Here is a 23981-nt window from a genome sequence, read left to right as displayed (position 1 = left end):
AATTTCTATTTCAAGAAAATTCTTCCATTTTAAAAGCTATAAACAGCAAACATTTTAACACTACAACTGGCCAGCAAAACCTTGCTGATAACAATTTAAATCAAGTTCTTGCTGCTGTAAGTCACTGCATATTAACAGAAAGAGCCTGTTTGAGCTCTTACGCCTCATACGCCCACACTACAACTTAATCTGATCTTAGAAAGTGTTGCACATTATTTTTTTATATTTTTACAAACATATATATACAAATACATAGTTTTCCCTGTACTTATATTTAAGACAAAGTGGAATTTAATGCTGAAGGAAAACCATAAAACCATAATAAAGGCTGGTTTGGAGATAAGAAACCCTTGAGGGCTGGAGATACAATAATTCCTTCCTTACTGATGGTATTTGTCAAACTGGCAGGTCTTTTCAGTAGAGTACAAGAAAAAAGGGAGAGGGAAGCACGTTACAAATAGCCTTCCCTCTTATCTCCTCCTAGCCTTCTCAATGACTACTGAACACAGCGCAGCATTGTGCAAGAATAATACTTTTGCTGAGCTTTAAATTCCTGATCTGATTTTCTCTGTACAGATTGGTTAATACAAAATACAGATAGTTAACCAACTGATTTTTGGTGGGTTTTGGTAAAGAACCAAATAGAATTTGTCCCTAGCCATCTTCTTCAAGCTTCCTTTGAACATTTCAAAGTACCCAAATTTCCAGACTTACTGCACAGTTCCAAGAGGCAAGTGACCAACAGCAAACACAGTATGATTTTCGACATCATTTACTGACATTAAGGCCTATGTGTGTGTTGTATTTGTTGTATTAAATCTAATAAGGGTGGAAAGCTCTATGGAGTAAAGAATAAGTATTACTGCTATGTAAGTAAATAGACCAAAGAATATTAAATTATGAAAAACAGGGCATCAAAATGGTTTCTATAACATCTACAGATCTGAGTCTTCAGCTTTAAAAAATACATTGAGATGCAGTAAGCATTTAAAATGACTGAAGAGAGCTCTTGCCTCATGACACATTCAACCACCTAAAACTTAGCATGTCGACTTAGTTCAGTACCTAGAGAGCAGTGACTGATTCCAGAAAAGAAGAAAAAAGGCGCAACTCTGTCCTAAACAGTCTAAAATTAATTGCTCTCTGGAGATCCTTATCTCCCTCATTGACTGGAGGAGCAGTGTGGATTACCAGATTCTATTAGAAACCAACCTTTTAGACAGCTAAATTTAACCGAGATGAATCCGCCCAAACGGTTATTTCACATTAATATGAAAACCAGTAAGCATCATCATGGATAATAAAAAGCTGAAGCAATCTATCCATAAACTATGCCACATATAATAAGAGATATAATCAAAAGTACTCTATAGCCCAACTTGAACATAAATAGTATAGGCTCTATCTCCAGGATTCAGCTGGTTTCCAGACAGCACCCATTTTTTACAAGGCAGAGCATAACACTTCATCATTTGCAAGGTATCTAGGAAACGTGATACTGATAGCATCATATATTTTTTTTCTTCTAAGCATTGTTCAAAAACTCATGATACAAAGTAAATAAAATTCTGAAATATACCATTCCATAATTATTTAATTCTTAGATACACTTTTTCAGAAAACAATAAATACTTTTTTTTCCTCTCTTGTGTGTTGCAAGAGTGTGTTTTTAATTTGGTGAAATGAATAATACAGAAGATTAAGTCTGTATCAAATCAATCATCATAGATTTATTTTTTCTAAAGAGTAATTACTACACCCTTTTCTACTTCATCTCTTTGAGAACACATGGAGAATGTGACTTGCAAGAGAATAAAAGTACCATATTAAATACTGTAATCAAAAAACCAAACAGCATACAACGTTTTCAAGAAGTAGGACAGAAAACTCCTGGTGTGTGAAAGTCAGAAAGTTACACATATTCAGAGCCTGGGACTCATACTATTGATTCTCAAGTGCACATTCTACAGATAAATGTAGACCAATAAGTAATATTATCCTCTAAAATGAGGAGGGCGCTCTGTTTCATTAAAAATTAAACACAAATGCAAACTGAAGTGAGAACAAGATCAATAGCTCACACCAACAGATGTCTACAGGAAGCTAGAGAATATGTAATACAGGGATACAGTCAAAAAAATTCAACTGTTCTGAAAGGGCATTATTTGGACACTCGGTGAAACTGGCAGGAAATAATACATGTTCCACATCCTGAATGTACTGATTATTTTCGTATGAAAGCAAACACACTGCACTGACAGCTGTACAGAAAGCCATATAGATCCATCAACTAGTCCTATAAAACAGATCATGTCTCACCCTCTCCTACCACTGTAGTCAGCTGATAAATGCTTGCCAAAAATAGATCCAGGCATTACCCACAGGCTATTCTCAAGAGGATCATGCATGATTCCATGTCCCAGACTGTTCTGACACATTTCCCAATTTTTAGCTCCCAGGACAAGTAGCTGTGCTTTTTGACCTGTGTGTTTATATTTGCAGCCTATGCATAAAATATGGATGCGAACATTAGGGAAGGGAAAAACTATTTATGGTAAGAACAGCAGTGGCAATGAACAAGACAGGAAACAGATTATGGACTCACTCAAATACCTTAGATTTACAGTCTCCACAGTCCTATAGGGAGGCTTTTCCATAGCTACACAAGCCTAATGGTTGGGATCATTCTACGGAGTGAAAGCTTACGCCCACCTACTCTTGTCTCAAGACTGGAGGAAAACTAAGGTAAAAGGCAAAGTGTATTCTTATGTTATATTTATAAACAATCTTTTAGCTCTCAGCCACTCTTGCAAAATCCACATCCTTTTATTATCTCCTGAATGATCCTCATTTTTCCATCGGTCTTAATACCACTTGCCATTCACAGCCCTGTTTGAGTCTGTCTTTCTTAAATTTTCCTCCCACTTGGCCAGACTGCTCAGGCCTAGAGTGTGGGTGGGGTATTGCTCTATGTGAGACAAAAATAGATCAGGGCAGTTCTCCTGATCAAGCAATGTATGTCACTCTAAAGGCAGGAATCTTTTCATTAATACTCTAATCTGAAATGCATAGGAAGAGGTATGAGGTGGGCAGAGAGCAGCTTGTCAGAGGAAGATACTCAGCAAAGTCCATCCATCTCAGCTATCAGCCCCAACCTGTGTCTAATTCAGTTACACGCAGTTATCTACCACAGTCTCCCAAGAGGCTCTTTCTCTACGCTCTACTTCTTGTGGCGTGGACTTCCTGTTTCCAGACTGCTCTTCAGGTTGTGGCACCTCCACCCTCCTCAGTTTCACAAGCATCACCACCTGACTACCGCTGCCTCGCCCTGCAGACAGCCGCCTCCCTCGGCTTCTCCACTCCCCGATTTTCAGTTCAGACCCATTGTGGTGCCTTGATCGAAACACTGAGCAATGCATGTTCCAAACTGCCACCAGTTCCAAATCTTCTGAGGCACCTATCAAGTGTTACTCATGGGGAAATTTGGGGGGTTCCTTTTTTTGCGGGTTTATTGTTTGTTTAAATTCCAGCATCATATTTTAATAGCACTACGTAGAGATTTGGGTTTTTTTGGGGTGTCAACACTTGGAGGTAATAACCAGAAGGATCTCTGTTCAACTGTCATAACACCAAAACGCACCAGTTCTTGCAATTCATTTAGAAACATGTCCACTATTCATATGACATGACTGTATTAAACACATTTTTAAAAATTGATCATTTTAGCTACTATGTTTTGCCCCACAAACTAAAACATTAAGACTATTATGGAACAAAAGCCTGGGGTTAATTTTATGATATAATTTATGAATAACTTGAAGGAGTTCGGGATCATAACTTTAAACTATCACACAAGCTGGACTTGAGAAAGCAACACGGTAATATTTAAAATTTAAACAAGAAAAATACGATACAATACATACCTATATCATATGCAAGAAAGTCAGCAGAAAAGCACTTTGCACCATTACTCAGAGAAGTATCATTATGAGTGTTGCCACCAAAAATTAGCATAGCTCCATTGATTAAGACAGCTGAATGAAGATACCTTGCAAAACCACTCTCTTTCAGAATAGTCCTGGCAAAACATAAAAATAAATTAATACACACTAACACATGAAAAATTCTATATACATACCAAGAATATTTATAGATGAAAAGAATATAAAATAAAAAGAAAACATTAAAGCTATTACTCAGTAAATATGATTAAACAATTTCTAACTATTTTAAGATAATGAATTTCTCATGTTACCACAAATATATTTATCATCCATTTTAAAAGTCATGTCTTTTATTTTAGATTAAAAATTCAGTTTGTCAAAAAACATTGGAAGCAAATTATATCACATTTACATTCTTCAGAAATGAATAATGATACATTTTACTCAAAACTTAATAGAAACCTATTCATATTATTAATTCCTATTCTTCTGTATTTTTACCCATGTTGGGTTTTTGCTGAAGAAATGCAATAAGGAATTATTTAGAAGGCCATTAGAATCTTTAGATTATCCTAAGTATCTGACTTCTTTTTTTATTAATTGAACACTCAGATCAGCAAATGAAATTGTAGATGCCAGTTATGATGAAAAACACTTGCACTGCTTCAAAAATATATTCAGGCTGGCAGATTCAAACATACAGAATTTCTGTACCAAAACCCACCAAAATAGCCCAGGCACATTGGGTCTTTGATCTCTCTTCATTCATTTTAGCCTGTGTCTGTGCAGCCTGCTTTGTGCCAGAGCAGTAACATGGCCACAACACTAGCCAAGAGTGAGCAACACAACAGTTTTCAAGTGGCAGGCGGGGGGCTAGTAGAGAGAACAGAATACAAACTCGATTCAATCACAGCAAACAAATCTTACCAAGGGGGAGAGGAACTATCTGTGGGTTTTGCCAGCTTGAATTAGTTAAGTAGACCAGCTGCAGACACGTTTGTGAAGAGCTGATTAAATCGCCAGTACAGAATATTATTTTCATTCCCCTAATAACCTTTTATATATCTTTACAATTAAGTTTTCACTTTTAGATTCTCACTTTCACTTGTGTTACTGCACACTGCTCACACCTAGAATTAAACTGTTTTGTCATTCATTTCCTGTAATAAAGGCACTGACTTGGCAATCTTCCCTTCTGACTGAATAATGCCGTCTTGAATCACAGTGATAACATTTGTTCCATAATTTTTACCTCATCATAGGGTTTGGGGGAGGGAGTTTCACATGTGTCTCATTGTGTTGACATAATGATGTAAATCAATCAATAAACTCAAGATATTTTTTAAGTGATAGGAGACCATATGTTTAAAGAAGCAGAGGGGAAGGCATTACACCTAACTTCTCATACTGTCATTTAAATAGATTCCCCCTAGAAGGTAACATCAAAGGAAATACCAAAGAGCAAATGAAATTAAATGAGATTATTTTTTCAATTGTTTAAAAATGCGGGAAGTCCTTCACGCCACCAGCATACCCACCAACGTGCTTCTGTTTGTAACTTTTTTTTTTTGCTGTTGTTTTGTTAAGTGACTTGCATTTTTGTAGTGCATTTCTGATTAATGCACTTTGAAAATAGAGCACAATGTAAGTGTGCTTTTCTAACCAGGAATTAGCATGATAAAGAGTATTAATGGTACCTGTTCAGAAAAACGTGATATTTGGTTTCAACTTATCACTTAGCAACAATAAAATTAGGAATGACAAGGAAGTAGAACAAGACATTATTTTAATTTCAATTAGTACTGGAGGAACACTGCTGCTATGAGGAGAAAGAATGATAATATATTAAGAACATGTTGTCCTTATCCATTCGGGCTATGGATTTCTTTGTGTCTTTTGCTTTACCAGTTTTCTACAGCTCCTACCTCTTAATTTATATTAATTGGTATACACTAGGCTCTGTCTTGATTATCCTGCCTTGCAGCTGTCTGTAATAGTTGTCTTGATCACTAAAGGCCTAAAGAGCTGTACATTGTTCTAGGAAAAACTAAGGACTCTCTCCTCTCCACAGTGGATATAAGAGTAACTCCCCCGGTGTTTTCTGTGGGCTACTCACTTTTCTATGGGTCACGCAACTGCATTGCCCCAGCCCTGCTCCCCATTCGGTACAGGGAGGGATTTCCCTAATTTGTGCATATTCTGTGTTGAGTTTCATCCCTCCTGATAACAGTAACTTTTCCACAAGATTCAGCAGAATCATAATACAGACCAAGTTTGTTAATTTGGCCATGATTTTCACTAGTCATCAGCATCACTGATGAGAGCAATCTTCAGAACTCTCCAACACACATCAACCCCATGCAAATTACGTGAGAGTCTCAGCACACTTTACACTGAATTCATTATTTATGCACATATGCGTGTATCTGCAAACATTAGTCCGCGTTAACTACACCGATGCCAAGTGTTCCCTACAGCAGCATGGTATTATCACAGTAACAGAAATACCCAGGAGCCAGCAGGTGTTTCCACTGGTTCAGGCCATTATCTAAGCCCAGCACCGCACAGTTCCCCAGTTGCCAGCTGCAGCAGTATGCAAGTAATGCAAAGCAATGCAGGTATATTAGATGATGGAGGATTACAGTGTGTCTATTAGAAGTAATGTTCACACTAGGAATTAAGGTAACGCCCTCTCACATTCCAATAAACATAAAGTTTGTGCCTAATTGATATGAAGAAATCAAAACCAACATGATACTGAATAAAACAAGTATTCAGCTTTGTATGCCAAGAAGTAGTGAAGCATATGACCCTCAGACAGAGGAGACAGAGAAACAGAGTGAGTGAGTGATTTCAAAAGAAAAAAAAAAAACACTGAGAACAAGCAAATGCAAGTGTGAAAAAAGCCATGGGCATGAGAAAGACATCGTGATTCCACCTCTTCCTCATAGCCCACCTAGCCAGTGACGAGTTCAGGCTCAGTTGCTTCAAAGAGTGCTTTGAATATGGGTTATAAAATCTTTGTTGACTGTACCTGTGACATCTTACTACTACCTAAGCATCATTACCCCATCCTCTCAGCCAGTTTTCAGACCCATAGTAAAACTGACTTCTAGTGTAATACTCATTAAACAAACAACTGAGTTAAGTTCTCTACAAGCTGCAGAGAATGCCACATTAGTACAGAGAAGTCTACTATTAGCTGTTATATGAGTAATGAATAAAAATATTCAAATTATTATTATATTGTTGAACAGACCTTCAAAGCATACAATACCATGACCTTCAAAGGATGCAATATCACTTTGTTCCAAGAATAGAGTATAATAAGAGAGCATTAAAATTCCAGAAATGTAAAAATACATTAAAAGGGACCAAAAAAAAAAATCTTGTAATAATGTTTCCAAGTGTCATGAGTTTTTGGCATTCAAAAATAGTCTCAGTGAAATCAAACTCACATTTCCAACATTGACAGCAAGTCTCGTATGCTTAAAGTTAAGCCATTAATGCTCAACACAAATATTAAATTACAAGAATAAAATTGCCTGAGAAACAGTTCTTAACCTGAAATCATCTATAAGGCAAGAAAAAAAAACATTTCAGTTCACTTTGCTTTTGATACATAACACGTAAATAGCATTCTTAAGTTATAATAAACTTGAGGGGCAAGGAACTGACAAAAACACCAAGAACATTAAGAGCCAGGAATGTTTCCTCTTATATCTGACAGTTTTCTGTGAAATAACCTTCCACAGTTCTTCTACTTCTCTACGTATTTATTTAACAGGTATTTGAGTGTCCATCAGGAGGATATTCATACCATCTGGAAATAGTACGTGTGTACTATTTCTGCATGGTCATTACATCTGGATAGGAGAACCTTTTCGTAGTTGTAGAAGATGTGCACAGCTTCCTCCCTGCCATTCCTTCCATGTGTAGCTCCATTACTCTGCTGGCTAAACTCTAATCCCTCCCCAGAATTCTTCCTTTTTGTTGCACAGAATGTACTGTTCTGCCATGTGCAAAGATCTTACCATGTCCGAGTATTAACTTCGTATCTGTAAAGATCATCCACCAATCCGTATTTATTGCCAGGTAACGCTTTGTATCCACCATGGACATAAACAGATTTTGTCAGTTCATCGTAGACACTAGTATGGCCATATCCACCTTGCACAATCGCCCCTTTTGTTTCTGGTACAAGCCAAGAATTAGACCCTGGAAAAGATGTACAAAAGACACAGTTTAAGGCTTACTATTGCTAACACACAGTGGAAGTTTTAAGTATATAAAATTGTTTTCACTATTATTCTCAATACAGCAGTAACTTGTGACTTAAGAAGTAATTTTATACCAGTGAATCAAAATACCTGCAATTGGATAAAGTTATTAGACTGTTATCTACTATTCTTAATTAGACCACAAATACACCGCTGTTACAGGTGCCAGGCAGTATCTCATCCTCTCCCATGTGTGAGTTCAGCACACACACAAAATTTTAAAAAAGCCCAAACCTTTTGGAATATGGGAAATTAGCAGTTACAATTTATTCTCTCTCAACCTTAACTTCGTCCCCCCCAGAGATGGCTGATGAGAATTCAGTGCTCCATCAGCTGCCTTAGGAACACCTGTACTCTATCATGGGGAAACCGTCTGGAGAAGCCTGGCAGAATCTGAACTGCTGTGAGTTGTGAGAAGCATGCAACATGAGGTAGCTCAAAGTACACGTGGATACAGATAGACACTGTGCTAGTAAAAATTGTTGAGCTAAAATCAGTTCCCAAGTACTGTTTTTTAGTTATTTAACTGCAAATATACCTACTCAGTTGCTGAAAACTCACAAAAGGATAATTTGATAGCAGCTCATTAAACTGGCACTTAAATCCACATTTTACATCACATCATTAATAACTGCAAAGAGACACCAAATTAAACTATTCACTATAGCTGTTATGACTGAAGAATAAAACACAATTGGAAAATATTTTACCATAGCAATAAAAAAGACAAAGCAGTAAAGTGACTTCTTGTTGCCTGTGGCCATGAAATTTCCATTTCTTCCCCTTCTACCTTGCCCAGCTGATGACATAAGCCACAAAAAGAGCAAGCCAGGAGGTAGTATTTCCTGCAGAAGCCAGCCTATTCAGAAGAGCCTGTGATAGCTCGGCAGCCAGCTCCATGGTTGTGAAATGGAAGAAATAATTCACAGCCTCTTGAAGATTGTGTCAGAAGAACAGAATGAGTGGACAATGATGTCCAAAACGGAGCAGTACCCTAATTCTTAACCTAAACTGGCTGCCATCATAAAGTTATTTATCCAAGGATAGCACCCACCACCATATACCTTCCTTAATCAGAAAATGAGTTTAAATCCCATTTTAATTTTTATCTGATATTATGAAGGTGGTTTAAGATTACCACTTTTTCCTCTGGATTCTTCCTTTTCAGCGAAAAGACTTAAGACTTTCAGTTATTCCTGTGGCTATTCTACTTTCATTAAATGGTTTCCAGGCACTGCCTCTCTAAGCAATTTAGATTTTTTCCAGTAACGAGCACTTATAGCAAATTATAAACTATAGATTAAACTGGAAAGCTTGTGTTGATTTTTTGTTTGCATGAATGCTGATATTTGTGTAATACACTACTCCTGTCTGACACAGTATATTTACATTATTTATATATAGTGTAATGTAACTAGTATTTTATTCCAATCTCAACGTTGGATATTATCAAGCTATTAAGAACTGCGACTCTGAACACAAACATGAAATTTGTACCAATAATACTGTATTTTACATTCACATTACCTCGCTAACAAATAGATTTACTTGACATATTTCATGTGAGAAGGTTGCTGAGGTGTCAACCTGCAGTTACACTTTCCTATCACCAGCACCATCCTCATTTTTTCATTTAAATAGTGATCAGTCTAAATATTAGTATATGTGCATTTCAGGGAAAAATTACTATTTCTTCACATAAATTTACACAATGGTGCTGATCATATGCATAAAAGAATCTTTTGTATTTATATCTCACTGGTTCATGTAGCATTTAGAGCACAGACATGGTAAAATTGCATATTGCACAGCTTTAGATGACTTGCGCAGAAATACGAATACCTGTTCCTTCTTGAATAATAGAAACCATTTTCTATGGATAACTACCTACATTTGGAAAAAGATGCCCATGACACCTAGCTGAAATAAGTCAGAGGCAGTATTACAGTTTCTCCTCCTATTTCCCTTCCTAAAATCTAGTTGAGCTGCCGGAACTTTGAACATGTATATGTGCAGTTTTGATCTCTTTCATGCTACTCCGGCATCTTGAGTATTGCATCATTCAGACAAAATACACTTCTGTCTGGATTTAAATACATTAATATTCATATGATCTGACTTTTTAAAAAACAATTCATTGCTATGTATCTTCACCTATTTTTTTTTTTTAAAGAGAAATCCAATTTTTATTGACGGTATTTTTTTTTTTTTTTAAGGAGAAATCCAATTTTTATTGATGGTGTCTACATAACTCTTCCCATACTCAGACCCCACTCCTCCTATCATTAGATCAAATTAAGTACTCAATTGACCAAATCAGTCATGCAGAACTACATCCTCAACAGCTAAAAAATGCCAAATAAAGAAAGAGCTCTATGAATAAACAAACCAGAAATAAGGAAATAGGATGATTTTTTTTTATTTCCCAGATTTCAATTTGTAAGTGTGATAGGTAGTGTAAAATAAAGGTCAAATGGATTTTTTAAAAAATCCTTAAAAAAAAAAAAACACTGCAGTAATAGGGGCTGCTACTTCTCATTCATAATTTGACATTTTTCATCAACATCTGGGAAATCTTCCAGAGAATTCTACCACAAAGTTTCTCTTGAAATGCTTAGGCAAGTCACAGTGATAATTTCAGATAATTAGATCTGTCAGATAATAAACAGCCGGACACAGCAACAGGCTGCTACGTTCTGGTTACCTTTGTCAAACAGAATCACACGTTTCACGTCCAGCTTTACCATTTCCAGGAGAATGATCAAGAAAAAAAAAAGGCACATACAAAAGCTTGTAAACAGAAAAAGAAATTACAGCTGATGTAGAAGCTAAATTCATCTATTTAATGTACTAACGTTGGGCGTATGACTCCATTTCTAAATTCTGACAAACACTGTAAGTGAAATTGCAGACCCAGCAGCAAGCATTTTAAACAAAGCTGGTTAGATATTACCAAAGAACAGTGAACATAGTGCTTACATTACAGACAGAAGGAGGAGAGACAAGGACTGGACAATTACAGACTAATCTCCCCTCAGTAACATGCAAAGGTTTAGAACAAAGGGGTTTGGGTAATCAAAAGAGGTTTTTAATCAAAAGCAACCCATAACCTCTTTCTAAAGTGATAAAACAATTCAGCCTAAAACCAGGGATATGCTGCTAATGCAAACAAATCTGTCTTCTAAATAAAATAAAATCACAGAAAACTTATTCAGAAGTTTCTTAATATACAAGGAGCTCTTATAAACCTCAGCTAAACCAAAACACCATTAGTATATTCACCTTGAGACTCACATTGAGATTCTTAGAAGGTTTATGAGGTATTGCTAACCTAAAGGGAAATAAATTTCCCTGGGGAGTAACCCAGAGAAGCTTTATGGTTCAAGTTAGTAAAATCATTCACATAATTCCCATATCAGGATTTATTGGTTCCTCAAAAGTCGTAAGTCTAGGTATAGCAAGAAAGGACAACAGGAAGCTCTTGTTCCTGCAACCACCACCGTACCTTTGGAGTGGAAATGAACTCCTGTGCTTCTGCCTGGTGAAAATCTGCCTGCAAACCATGTCTGATTTTTCCAGAACATATTTGACTTTGACAGAAAGTTAACTTTCCCCACTAATGACACAATGTCAAAGAAATTTTTCAGACCACACACGCACACATTTGATTCACATGTTTGGTTAGTAAGAACTACATACCTATGCGAAAAGCTAGGGAATCCACAAATAATTTATGCCCCTCTAGATCTTTCTTGACCCAGATGACATGGAAATCAGGGTCACAGTAACTAAAGAAGGTTTTAGCACTAGAATTCCATATCAATTTAATCAAAGTTCATTAACAGGACTGGATCACTAGACGTTTCAATTCATATGAACCGAAGGGTAATTCTGTCTCTTGCTATGCCTCTTTCTTTCAGTAGGCATCTGGTAAATGCTTGAAAACCAGACTGTTAGAACTAAAAGCCATGGCTGATAACATTTAGAAAGAATAAAGCAGTATCATTTGAAATGCTAAGGCAATGTATGTTTTAAAAGCAGAGAGAGACTCTAATTTTTCTTTCCATAACATCAGATGCCCTTTTTAATAACATTTTTTTTTCCTATTCAGACGGGTTCACAGCAATAGTTCTAGAACTTCCTATATTTTTAGGTTTGGATTCTGAGCTGTGGAGGTCCCCAAAAAACCAGTCATTTTTAGTTCAAGCTGCCATCTGGAATTTTATGGTTAAAAATTATTCTACAGCTGCAAAGCTGTAGATAAATACTCCAGCTGACGCAGAATTCAGCAAAAATTGCCACAAAATTCATTTAACTTAGAGGAGAGGGAAAGGAGGGTGATGCAATGAAGTAAAATGAAACACAAGAATTATCCACAGCAGAAATGGTTCGGTTAGAGCATATATAGCATGCTCTGCAAAGCACTGCACGTGCCAACGATCCTTCACCACATGAGTCGACTCACCGAAACCAATGGGCTTCCACTTTAATACCCTACATTGTCACGAGTTTGGTTTATATTTGATGCGAATGAAGCATACTTTCTCCAACAAACTAAATTTCTCACAAGTATTTGATAAACTTATCGTCTCAGAAAGAAGACATAAAAACTTGAGAATAATTTAGAGCCATAATAACTGCCAGTAAAATAAGTGCTTTCTCCTACTCAAAGCTTATCACCATAGTATGAAAGGTTTGGGATTCTTTCTTTGTTTGTTTTATATATGTTTAGTTACAGTCTGCTTCATTAATCCTCCACAGCATAACTTTAACAATAAAAGCCATTTAAAATTAGAAGTGGTGGAAAAAATGGCCTTTAACACTTTTTTTTTTTTTTTTTTACAAACAAATTTTACAATAATGTTGTGGATCATCATTCTAAGACCAGAGTTCTATAGTATTTTTATGCAGCTAAATCAAATTTCTAAGTGTGGATAAAGCACATCATGGCACTCATCCTCTTATTCCCATTCTCTTTTATCCTTTTTCAACATTGTTATAAAATTTCGAAACTGCCATCAGGAGGCATAAGAACCCTCTAAGTTTTGAAGGGATTTCCCCACCCCATAAATCTGCTTAAAACTGTGTTCATATACATATGCATACATACAAAAGAGTATAGTGGTACATTTTATTATGCCTTTGAAATTTGGTATTCTGCATTTTGTGATCTTTAAATAACTGTGGGATTCAGATCAATTCTACAGGAAACAAGGAATCAAAAAAAAAAAGTAAACAAGATTATAATTTGAATTAGTGGGCATATAAATATTCCTTACAAATGTATCAGAAGATGTAGATATTCATGTTTATTTGGCTGAAATAATATCTTAGATGTACCATGTATAAGACAACAAAGTATTCTTGTTTATTTAATTCTAGCATTTAAAACGACCACTAAGAAAACCTGCCACTTCACAAGGGAAATCCCAAACAGGCATGGCAGGTTATTTGGAAAAATTAATATTAATCTTCTCTTATTTTGTCTATTAGCAACATGTATACACTTTAGAGAGAACCCTATATACAGTGGAAATGTTACTACATTTCAAAAATCAGAATGACAATATTACAGCACCATTAAAGAACCCTCAAAATAACTAAATTATTGTATTAGCCACTGTTCATTGTATTCTGTTTTGCCCTTTCTATTTTTGATCTACTTATTATTTCTTACCCTCTCTACTCTGTGGTGAAAACAGTAAGACTGTGGTAAAAATCAACCCAACACTAACCACAGTGTGGAATGTCTGGTTTCACCCTTTCCTCCCTTTACAGTACCACAGCCACATACACAATTACTTGTAACCAAATCCATTATGCTCCAGACATGTATGGAATGCTACTGCCTAACAAAAAAATCTCACCCACAATATTTGAAGAAAAAGATATGAGATTTTATTTATTTTGCAAAAGTACATTATTTTTCTTTCCAAAAACAGGAGTGTTCTTCACTTAAAAAAAAAAAAAAGTATTTTCTTTAGCATGGTACATGATAAAAGTGATTTGAAAGTGACTTACTGATGTAGTATTCTTGAACAATGCTTGTGTAACCATATATAGCGGAATATCCAAAGATGATAATCATAACCACGTCTCTGCTGTCCAGCTCTACTATGTGTGCTGAATGACCTTCCACAGCATATTGTTGGCCATGTACAAGTACTGCAGGAGTTCTAGTACTCCATGTTTGACTGTGTATGTTGAAAATCCACAGCTCATCAGTAACATTGCCATTATTCGTTTCAATTTTGCCTCCATACATGTAGATGTCTTCCTGTAAAAATTGGAAGAGAAGAGAAAGCAAATAATGGATTACAGAAAGATAATATCTGAACTGCATAGTTCTGTGCTGCGTAATATTTCATAACTGAACGATCTGATTTAAATCTCCACGTTTAACTAATACTACATTAACCAGCTCAATATCAGACACTAATCCCAGAGAATGATATTTAAACTAAACCAACAATGATAAGGAGACTATTTCTCTGAAAAATAAACCCAGCCATGAAAATGACACCAAAATGAATCTTAACTGGATTACTTCAAGCAGAAAACTAATTACATGGAGCTTCTAATTCATATTGCAGCATTCTATTAAAAAAAAAAAAAGAGAAAAGAAAAGAAAAAGAATATTTTACTGTTTTCTTAAAGAACAGTTCACAAAACTAAAACATGATTTTCCACACACAGGGTCTATGGGGATTTCATTCCGCATGTACACAAGGGAGCACATTCTCTCAGGACAGCAAAGTCATAGAATCATAGAATGGTTTGGGTTGGAAGGGACCTTAAAGATCATCTAGTTCCAACTCCCTGCCATGGGCAGGGACACCTTCCACTAGACCAGGTTGCTCCAAGCCACATCCAGCCTGGCCTTGAAGACATCCAGGGATGGGGCATCCACAACATCTCTGGGCAACCTGTTCCAGTGCCTCACCACCCTCTCCCTGAAGAATTTCTTCCTGATATCTAATCTAAACCTCCCTGATTTCAATTTATACTCATTACCCCTTGTCCTATCACTACAGGCTCTTGTAAAAAGTCCTCTCCCAGTACCCTTGTAGGCCCCCTTCAGATACTGGAAAGCTGCAATGAGGTCTCCGCGGAGCCTCCTCTTCTCCAGGCTGAACAAGCCCAGTTCTCGCAGCCTTTCGTCATAGGAGAGGTGCTCCAGCCCTCTGATCATCTTTGTGGCCCTCCTCTGGACTCGCTCCAAGTGGTCAATATCCTTCTGATATTGAGGGCTCCAGAGCTGGACGCAGTACTCCAGGTGGGGTCTCACCAGAGCAGAGTAGAGGGGCAGAATCGCCTCCCTTGACCTGCTGGCCACACCAGTCCTGAAAGATTCACAGCTGTCAGAGTCCAAATGGACAATGTGTGTATAGCATCTTCTTGAGCACATTTGCTAACATCAAATCCCAAAGAAGAGTACTTAGAGTTCTTTTAAAGTGATTCAAAACAGATTTTCCAATCTTTATGAACTACATACCTCAAATAGCAATGCCATCTGTTTTGATAAGTAATGAATGATTTACTTAAATATTGACTGAAAGCACATCCTCCTAAATCTCAAACTTCATCTAGAATAGCCAACCAAGGCATACAAAGTCACAGAACAAATTTCAGCTTGTTGGATTCACAGACTGGCGCAAAGACAGTTTAACCTGGGTAGAAAAAACTGCTTCAGGTTGAGAGAACATTCCTTAGTCTTTGCTAGGACATTCCAGAACCACATACACTCTGCATCCCATCTGCATGGTGTTTGTACAGTTGGGAGTTGTCTTCTGGCTTTACCCTAAAATCGCTCTTACCTGTTTTTTTTGGGTTTTTTTGTTTGTTTTTTTTTTTAAAAAAAAAGGAAGCTGCAGGCTTAGCACATTTGGCAAAGTTTTGCTTGGCATGGAATGCTGAGCCTCAGAAAAAGAGATGGGAAGATAAAGTAATGACCTAATACAAGAAGTTTGGATCGACCACGCAGAAATTTCAGACTCCTTGTACAAGAAGCTGATGGGATCTAAGCAGAAAAGTAAGCTGCATGCATGCGCATCAAGAAAGATGCAGGCATGTGAAATATAGATGATCAGTAGAATGACAGTCTACAGAGGCAGGTAAAATTTGGACTTAAATCACTCCTATACAGTGATATTCTGTGTTGCTGATTAGTTTGGGGGGGTGGTGTTTGAACAAGAGATGTTCACATCCTTCAGAAGGAATTTCTAATAGGATTAAATATATGTACCTGAACCCATTATTTTCCTATGAGATAAAACAACATATTAAAGAGTTTGGAGAAAACCTGCAAAAGCTGTGCACTGATCCAAAGGAATGGCTTGAACCAATATTCTTCATAAATGAATCCTATATTGCTCATTCATTACACCGCCATATAGATCTCAAAAGACAGATCAGCATCACTAACATAGTGGACTAGTCTTTTATTTCTTTATTTTTAAATGCAAATAAAAACTATGGCAAAAAGAGAGAGCTACTTAGGTACTTGTAAGTGCTGTATAACAGTATTTGAAAAAAACATTTCTGACACTGAGGAAAGACTACAGAAAAAAGGTCACCTAAAGAGCTGCATGAACTGTCAGACAGCTGACAGTAAGAAAGTCCTCCTCACAGTTCTGCTTAAATGATTCAAAGTTCAGATAAAAGAACACTTCTGTGAGGAACAAACTTTATAAATGACACAGCAGATCCTGTACACAAGACCATTCACAGAGAAAAAGACAAGAAGGTCATGACAACTGCTTTATCAACCACAAAAACAGATTTAACTAAGCTTCGCTCAGGGCTATTTCTGAGATTAAGCAGCTCCTGGTGCTGCTGAAAAACACTTTAGAAGTTAGTGATGATCAGCTGAACATGGGGGGGGGGAGGGAAATGGTTCAAAGACCAAAGTCAGTGGAAGAAATACAGAATGAAAAAATGTTACATGTATATTTTACAGGACAAAAACTAAATCCTAAGCACATAAAGGTGGACAGTTATCTGGAAAGCCTAATCGGGAATAGGCTGTAGGAAGGATACAAGTGCAAACAGTCCTGATGTGAAAGAAAAGAAGGACTCCCCTTACAGACTTGGCAGAGCGCGAAGGTATTGACTCAATAAATTAACCCTGGCCATTTTAGATATACTACTTCACATTAATAAATTACCTAAGAAATTTCAGAAACCTCTCAAAACCTTGTGGGTTTTTTCCTATGAAAAATTCATATAAATATTACCATATGTAAATTGAAGTATATAAAACTACACTGTATACTGAACTTGTAATTCACAGTTCCCACTCAGTAGGGAATTCCAGTAAAAATTAGAAATTTCTTACTGTAAAACGAGCAGGTAGGCAGCTCACTCATTCATGATAATCCCACCTACAGATCCCATCGATTGGTTTCTTGGCAACTGTTCAGGTACAAGCCAAAACAGCCTCTATAGCTCCTCTTAGTTTCAATGGAAAGAAAACTTTCCAACAGATGTTTCTATTTCTTCAAATCAGCCTTTTTCCCCAAGAAAATTATTTCAGTAGAAAATTTTGATGAACCAATAGGATAAAGAAACTTGACAAAAGGTATATGACCTGTAAACAGTTGACTATGCATGTGGGGCAGAGAGAATGACAGCAGAAGGCAGGAATCATAAGACCAAAGCCAGGACCTGAACAAAACAGTTAAATCATGTGTCTCAAGAGAACAAAATATTCATTTGATCTAGTATTTCTCTTACAGAGTAATGATTGACATACATATTTCAACTATCCAAAATAGAAATGAGAATAACTCAAATACAGAAGAACTCAAACTGAACTGTCACAATTGGAAAGCCTGCTGGCAGAATGAAGACAATTTACGACAATAAAATTCCACTTAATTTGTTCACCTTATTGATATAATCAGTATCTTTGGAGAATGTTTTAAAATAACCAAATAATTCAAATAAAATTAAATGCCTTGTGAGAAAGGCTAAAAAAGAATGAGCCAGACTCTTCTTGGTGTTATCCAGTGAACAGACAAGAGGTGATGGGCACAAACTGGATTACAAGAAATCCAATTTAAAAGTAAGAAAAAACATTCCTTTTACAGTGACGATAGTCAAAGAATGGAACAGGTTGCTCAGAGACACTGGGGAATTGAATATCCTTGGAAATATTCCAAGAACAACTGGACGATGTTTGCAGCAACCTGCTGTAGTTGACCCTGCTCCGAGCACAGAGGCTGGTCAAGATGACCTCCAGAGATCCTTCCCAACCTCATCTGTTCCTTGTGATTCCATGAAAACTGTTAATACAGGTGCATCTCTGGAGAGCCCCTTCCTTATTTAATTTTCTATTACAAACAATAACAAAAATCATCCCTCAGATGTTCACAAACAATGTCCAAATTGAAAAGTAAAAATATTTTTCTTTAAAAAAAAAAAATTAAAGAAACCCACAAAACCAGAAACTTTGAAAAGTCACTCAACTTCGTGTGACTAAACAGATGGCACCAGAAAAAACTAGGAGTTCTGGTAAACAAATGGCAATCGGTTTAGCAGTCTCAAATTTATAATTTGAAGGCAAAATTCTTTTAAAAGCCAGAAAAAGAATAAAACCTTCCAATGTGGAATCATAAATTATGGAATAATAATCATAAATTAACATGGTGATTTGTACATTTGAAGTTTCTCAAAAACTGACAAAGTAACCCATAAAATTTCCACAGAATAGGTAAATTAATGCTTATTTTTAATAGAGGCAAAAAGATTAAAAATTGCAAAAGTGACTGGTGATCTAGTATTCTTTACTTCAGCTGCCTCATGTTCCTCATTTCCAAGGCTGTGTGCTTGCCAATTCCTGCAAAATCATGCCGAAACATATCACCCAGCTTTAAACAGTAGTTTTAACAAAACTTCAAATCCCTTCACAGTGGAAAAAAAACCCTTGAAACAGAGCAAGGAAGCTACTCAACAAGATCACCAAAAGAGCAAGTATGAGCACCCACTTGTCTGTCAAGTCCCAGTCAACAGACTATACAGCCAACCAGAGTAACACTTCTACATACTTGACATTGAATCCTCAACAAACATACGGCCAAAATCATTAGTTAAACTTCAAATCCCTTCACAGTGGAAAAAAAACCCTTGAAACAGAGCAAGGAAGCTACTCAACAAGATCACCAAAAGAGCAAGTATGAGCACCCACTTGTCTGTCAAGTCCCAGTCAACAGACTATACAGCCAACCAGAGTAACACTTCTACATACTTGACATTGAATCCTCAACAAACATACGGCCAAAATCATTAGTTCCCTTGACCCTGTTTCCCTACACCATATCTCAGTGTTAACATTGATTTTATATTCCACATAAATGCAGTAATTCAAAACTCTTCTAAAACTTATCATATTTTTATTCTTCAGACTTCATAATTTTTCTTTTTTCCTAAAAGAACAATACTATCAGCTGCTCTGACTGTACCTGGCAATGCTACACTGTTATGCAAATCCTGCCTGCATTCCAAAAGAATCTTATCTGGTAGTTACCACAAAAAAAGTGTAAAGGAAATGAAATAAGGGGGCAATTGACAATCCATTTCTAACAAATTGAAAGTAAATTAATCGTGTTAAAATAACCACATCATTTTAATTTGGTATTTCTTAACTGTATCATGGCTGAGCAGAAAAGTTTCTCTATCAGAAATGAGTTTTTTGCCTTAATTCTTACATGTGTTCCTGAAAAACTGACCAAAGAAATGCTATTCACCAGCCACATGAAGAACAGTCATTCTCCATTTTCTTGAAACATGACTTTCAAACCAGTTTCCTCCCATAGACTGTACCCACATATTAGTATATAAATTAACTTTATGTAAAATAACAGGACCCAAAAATTCATCAGAATTTTTCCCCTATGCTGATCTGAAACCTCTAAAAGTTTAGTCAAATCTGTACATCATTAAGAAATTTCTGGATTTTTAATCAAAATGTAAGTAAGGCTAAAAAATAGCCATCCAGCACTAACTCATCCCTCACAAGCCTGTTTTCTGCATTCAACACATGCCAGCTGGTTTAGGACTGCCTAATATCTCTTCTTCCTTTTCCCAGACCACTACCTCCTTTAATATGGTAACATCACCAACAACATTATATCCATGTGTTATCTCAAAAAAAAAAAAAAAAAAAAATCACCATCCCCACTTAATCCCATAATCCTCCCATTAAATCAGGACTGACAGACTGGAAAGTAGTCTTCACTCTTCTTCCTGCAGCCTGCTTTATTATTCTTAATGTGGAACTATAACCTCACTAGGTAAGAACCTGAGCAAGAACCTGCTAAAATACACAAGGAACACATTACAATCCTATGCTTCCCAACAGGATCAGATTCCTGCAGCAATTAGTACATCAGCACGTTAGCCTAATCGAGAGCACTGTCACTTTATTGCTGGATTATTTTCACAGTTTTACACATTGTTGCTGGCTATATTACAAGGTATTAATTCATAGACAGATTTAATTAAGTTCATTCTTATATATCTTAAAAGCCACTAACTTTTTTCCTGGACTACAGTGGCATTCAAAATATAGGACAAGAAAATAAGGAAGTGTGGTTTTGGGGGAAAAAAAAAATTAAAATACTAAGTTTACTTGTCTGTGTGAACATTCCTACATTTTCAGAAAACTAGGCTGAAGAAACGCATGCAAACAAAACTACGTTAAACAGCTTTAAAAATGCTGAATGTATAAGCTGGAATTTTAGCAGAGATGTCTGACTGATCTTTTGTACTTTTAACATTTGGATTAGACATATTGGGAGGAAGGAATAAGTAACAAAAGGCTGTGTAGGAAAGTATTAACTAGGCATCCGCTTTTAGATCTGCTAAACATAAAAGCCAATCATGTTAGACTTCGAAATTCAAATCGACTGGAATATAACATTGAAACAAGGAATGACCGATATCATACTTTTGCATAAAGGAACCACTCTCTTCATGACTAAGTCCCACTTCACTGAAGAGGAACTCTGAATAGGTTTTTATCTGTACTACATACAAAGAGTGTATGACAGCACCCCTTACCTACTTCTGAGGTCTGCAAATCAGAATTAGAAAACAAGTTGTGCACAAGATGTAATTGAAAGTTGTAAAATAAAAAAAAACTATGCCACTTGGTGATACAACCTGCTAATAATTATTAATAGAACAATTAGAAAATACTTACATTCCTACTGTTTTTCCAAATTACACTACAATAGCCAACAAAAATAGGCATAGAAAATAATAACAATTAAGCAACCAGTGAAAGATTTGGTCTCACATTTGAAGCAGAAAAGTTTTTAGTCTTTTTTGTTTTGTTAAGACTAGCTTTTCATTAGACTAAAAAAAATACCAGAAGAGATGTACAGACTCAACATCAATACTAATTAATTTGGAAAAGATATCAAAACAATTACCCTTTTCCAATAAAGCTTTAAAGTTGTAAGTAATATTCATAAAACTCAAATGAGTCAAATTAAATTTGACTACATATAAAATGGTCTATATACTGGAAAATATCTTTACAATTACTATGTTAGCCTGCCTGTCGTCTTCATTCCTATTGCCAAACCCAAAGCAATCAAATCTCAATGCCCAGGCATCCCTCCACTGTCTTGGGATAGTTTAATTGCATGGTCAAATATTGGGATAGAGCCACGGGCTCAGTAGCTCCCAGCAGAGACCATATACTGACTCCGCATGCAACTCCCTTTCTACTTTATTCCAGGGATCTAGTATTTGTCAATTTACTAACTCCCTGCCTGGTCACTGCTTAGCAGAGTTATGTGTACTTACTTCAAAAACCTCACAAGCCATTTCCTCCAGTCTCTTTATAATCCTATTGCTTATAGGAATTATTTCAATGTCAACATTTTTCTGTATCAAGATTCCAGGAACTATATATAATCTTTGAGATGCGGGAGAACCAATTGCTAACAGATATAGGTAGCACCTTTCCAATAACCAGTCTGAAGAGGCACTGAAGGTAATACTATCTAACAGTTTAGTTGGTCTAAAAGCAAGAACACTTACACAGTCGCTCCACTCTAAATGCATAAAAGTCTTAGTCACTTGTTGTAACTATACATCAGTGGGAAACTTCTGATCTTTCTTCTTCAGAATAAAGGAGTACAGTACTTCAGTTTTAACTAAAGCTGCTTTCTGAGGGAAATGGGCACAGTAACTTATTTCATTCTCCAGAGTCAATTATATAGCTTCAATTTACCTTGCACCACAGTCAGGCAATACTAGCTCCATGCTCTCGCTCTGCTCTAGCACTAGGCTTTGAAATCTCAGGAGCTCAAGTCAAAAACTTAATCTAATTTCTTCTCTGTGGATATTTTTTCTCTCAACTATAAAGGAAACGTTACACAATGACTCGTACACAGCTCAAAACACAGCTCAAAGCTGCCATCTCTAGGTATTACGTTCTATTACTCTTCACACTAAATAGGTTTTGTTTTTTTCAAGAGACAATGTCTGAAAGGAAAAGTATCAAAATTTTACCCTAACAAGTTCATTTAAGACCTTATTTCAAAAGGATGTACTTGTAAACTTGAAATTTCTTCAGCTGACAAGCTCCTTTTGGCCCATGCAATTTTTGACATTTGACATTATCACTAGTACAAGCAACATAGTAGTTAATTATTTGACATGAATGGTGCTGTGTTCATTATTAGTGAATTCTAATTACTAATTAACATGTGCCTTTGAGAAAAGCAACAGCTTCTTTGCTATCCACTTGTTTGTAGCTTTCATTGATATTAACAAGAGTTAATGCAAAAAGATCTCTGAATGAATACAGGTCTATTATATTTAATACGTGCAGGTAAACGTATCTCTCAAATGGTTACCCTTTAGTCTGGAATAGCTCTAGAAAATATTAGCACTGTCAAATAAAAAAAGGTTAAATGATATTTTAAGCCTTTATTCTGAACTGCTAAATGATACGTTACTTGAATGTTTCCTAACTAAAAGGTCCACATTCTACTAGAATGTAATAACCAAAGACACCGGTCAGAAAGATCCGACCTCTCAAAGAAGAGACAATACATTAGTAATGAATCAGGGAACTGACAAGAAAAAAAGCAATTTCTGAGTTGACGTTAGGGCATGCACAGAATCTAGTTCATACTACTACTCAAAAACAGGTCTACAATATTAACCATGCCAGGTACAGATTCAACAACTCTGGAAGAGCAACAGATACCAGAGGGGGGAAAAAAAAAAATACTGTCCTATCTTAAAAAATCCTAGCTGCAGACCAGAACAATATTCTAAGGATGATTCTATACGTACTTGTAATTTTGTCTTATATTCTTCCCTAGGCATTCACTGTTACCCTTTATTCAAGGCCCTTTATTTTACCAGCAAGATGAACACTCTGCTCTGACTTGATACTTTTTTGCTCTTCCCAACGGGAGGTGTCTTATGCAAATAAATGAGAATTTGGGACACAAATTCTGTATTTCTCCATTACAGTTAACAAGCTTCCAATCGCCTGTGCAAGGAAAATTATACACTGCATTCACTTTTGATCCTTTCCGTTTTGGAGACAAGACTAACACTAGCCAAAATTTAAAAAATACCTTTTTTTTTTTTCCAATAAATATCATTTCTGTCTCCATGTTTTATCAGTACAAAGCAACCTTTCTTTTTTCTTTAAGTAGAATAAGCCTTTAAAAGTGCTTTCAGCCCATGTGGATGGCACCTGGTCAGCAAGGGCTCTGCCATGGGG

The 23981-nt window shown here is 36.2% G+C and overlaps 1 protein-coding gene across 1 annotated transcript in view; it reads right to left on the bottom strand.

Annotated features, from left to right (window-relative positions):
* Positions 1-23981, bottom strand: part of ATRNL1 (attractin-like 1) — a gene marked incomplete at its 3' end in the record, with an annotated part of 77419 nt that overhangs the window by 31499 nt on the left and 21939 nt on the right. The window contains exons 8-10 of the mRNA XM_010150575.1: positions 14246-14501; positions 7979-8162; positions 3924-4078 (exon numbers count right to left, since the gene is read on the bottom strand). Of these exons, the coding sequence (XP_010148877.1) occupies positions 3924-4078; positions 7979-8162; positions 14246-14501 (595 nt within the window). The remainder of the gene's footprint in view (positions 1-3923; positions 4079-7978; positions 8163-14245; positions 14502-23981) is intronic.

The sequence above is a fragment of the Eurypyga helias genome, unplaced genomic scaffold (genome assembly GCF_000690775.1).
Source record: "Eurypyga helias isolate BGI_N326 unplaced genomic scaffold, ASM69077v1 scaffold12344, whole genome shotgun sequence".
NCBI classification, from domain to species: Eukaryota; Metazoa; Chordata; class Aves; order Eurypygiformes; family Eurypygidae; genus Eurypyga; species Eurypyga helias.
This window is presented reverse-complemented; position numbering and strand designations above follow the sequence as displayed.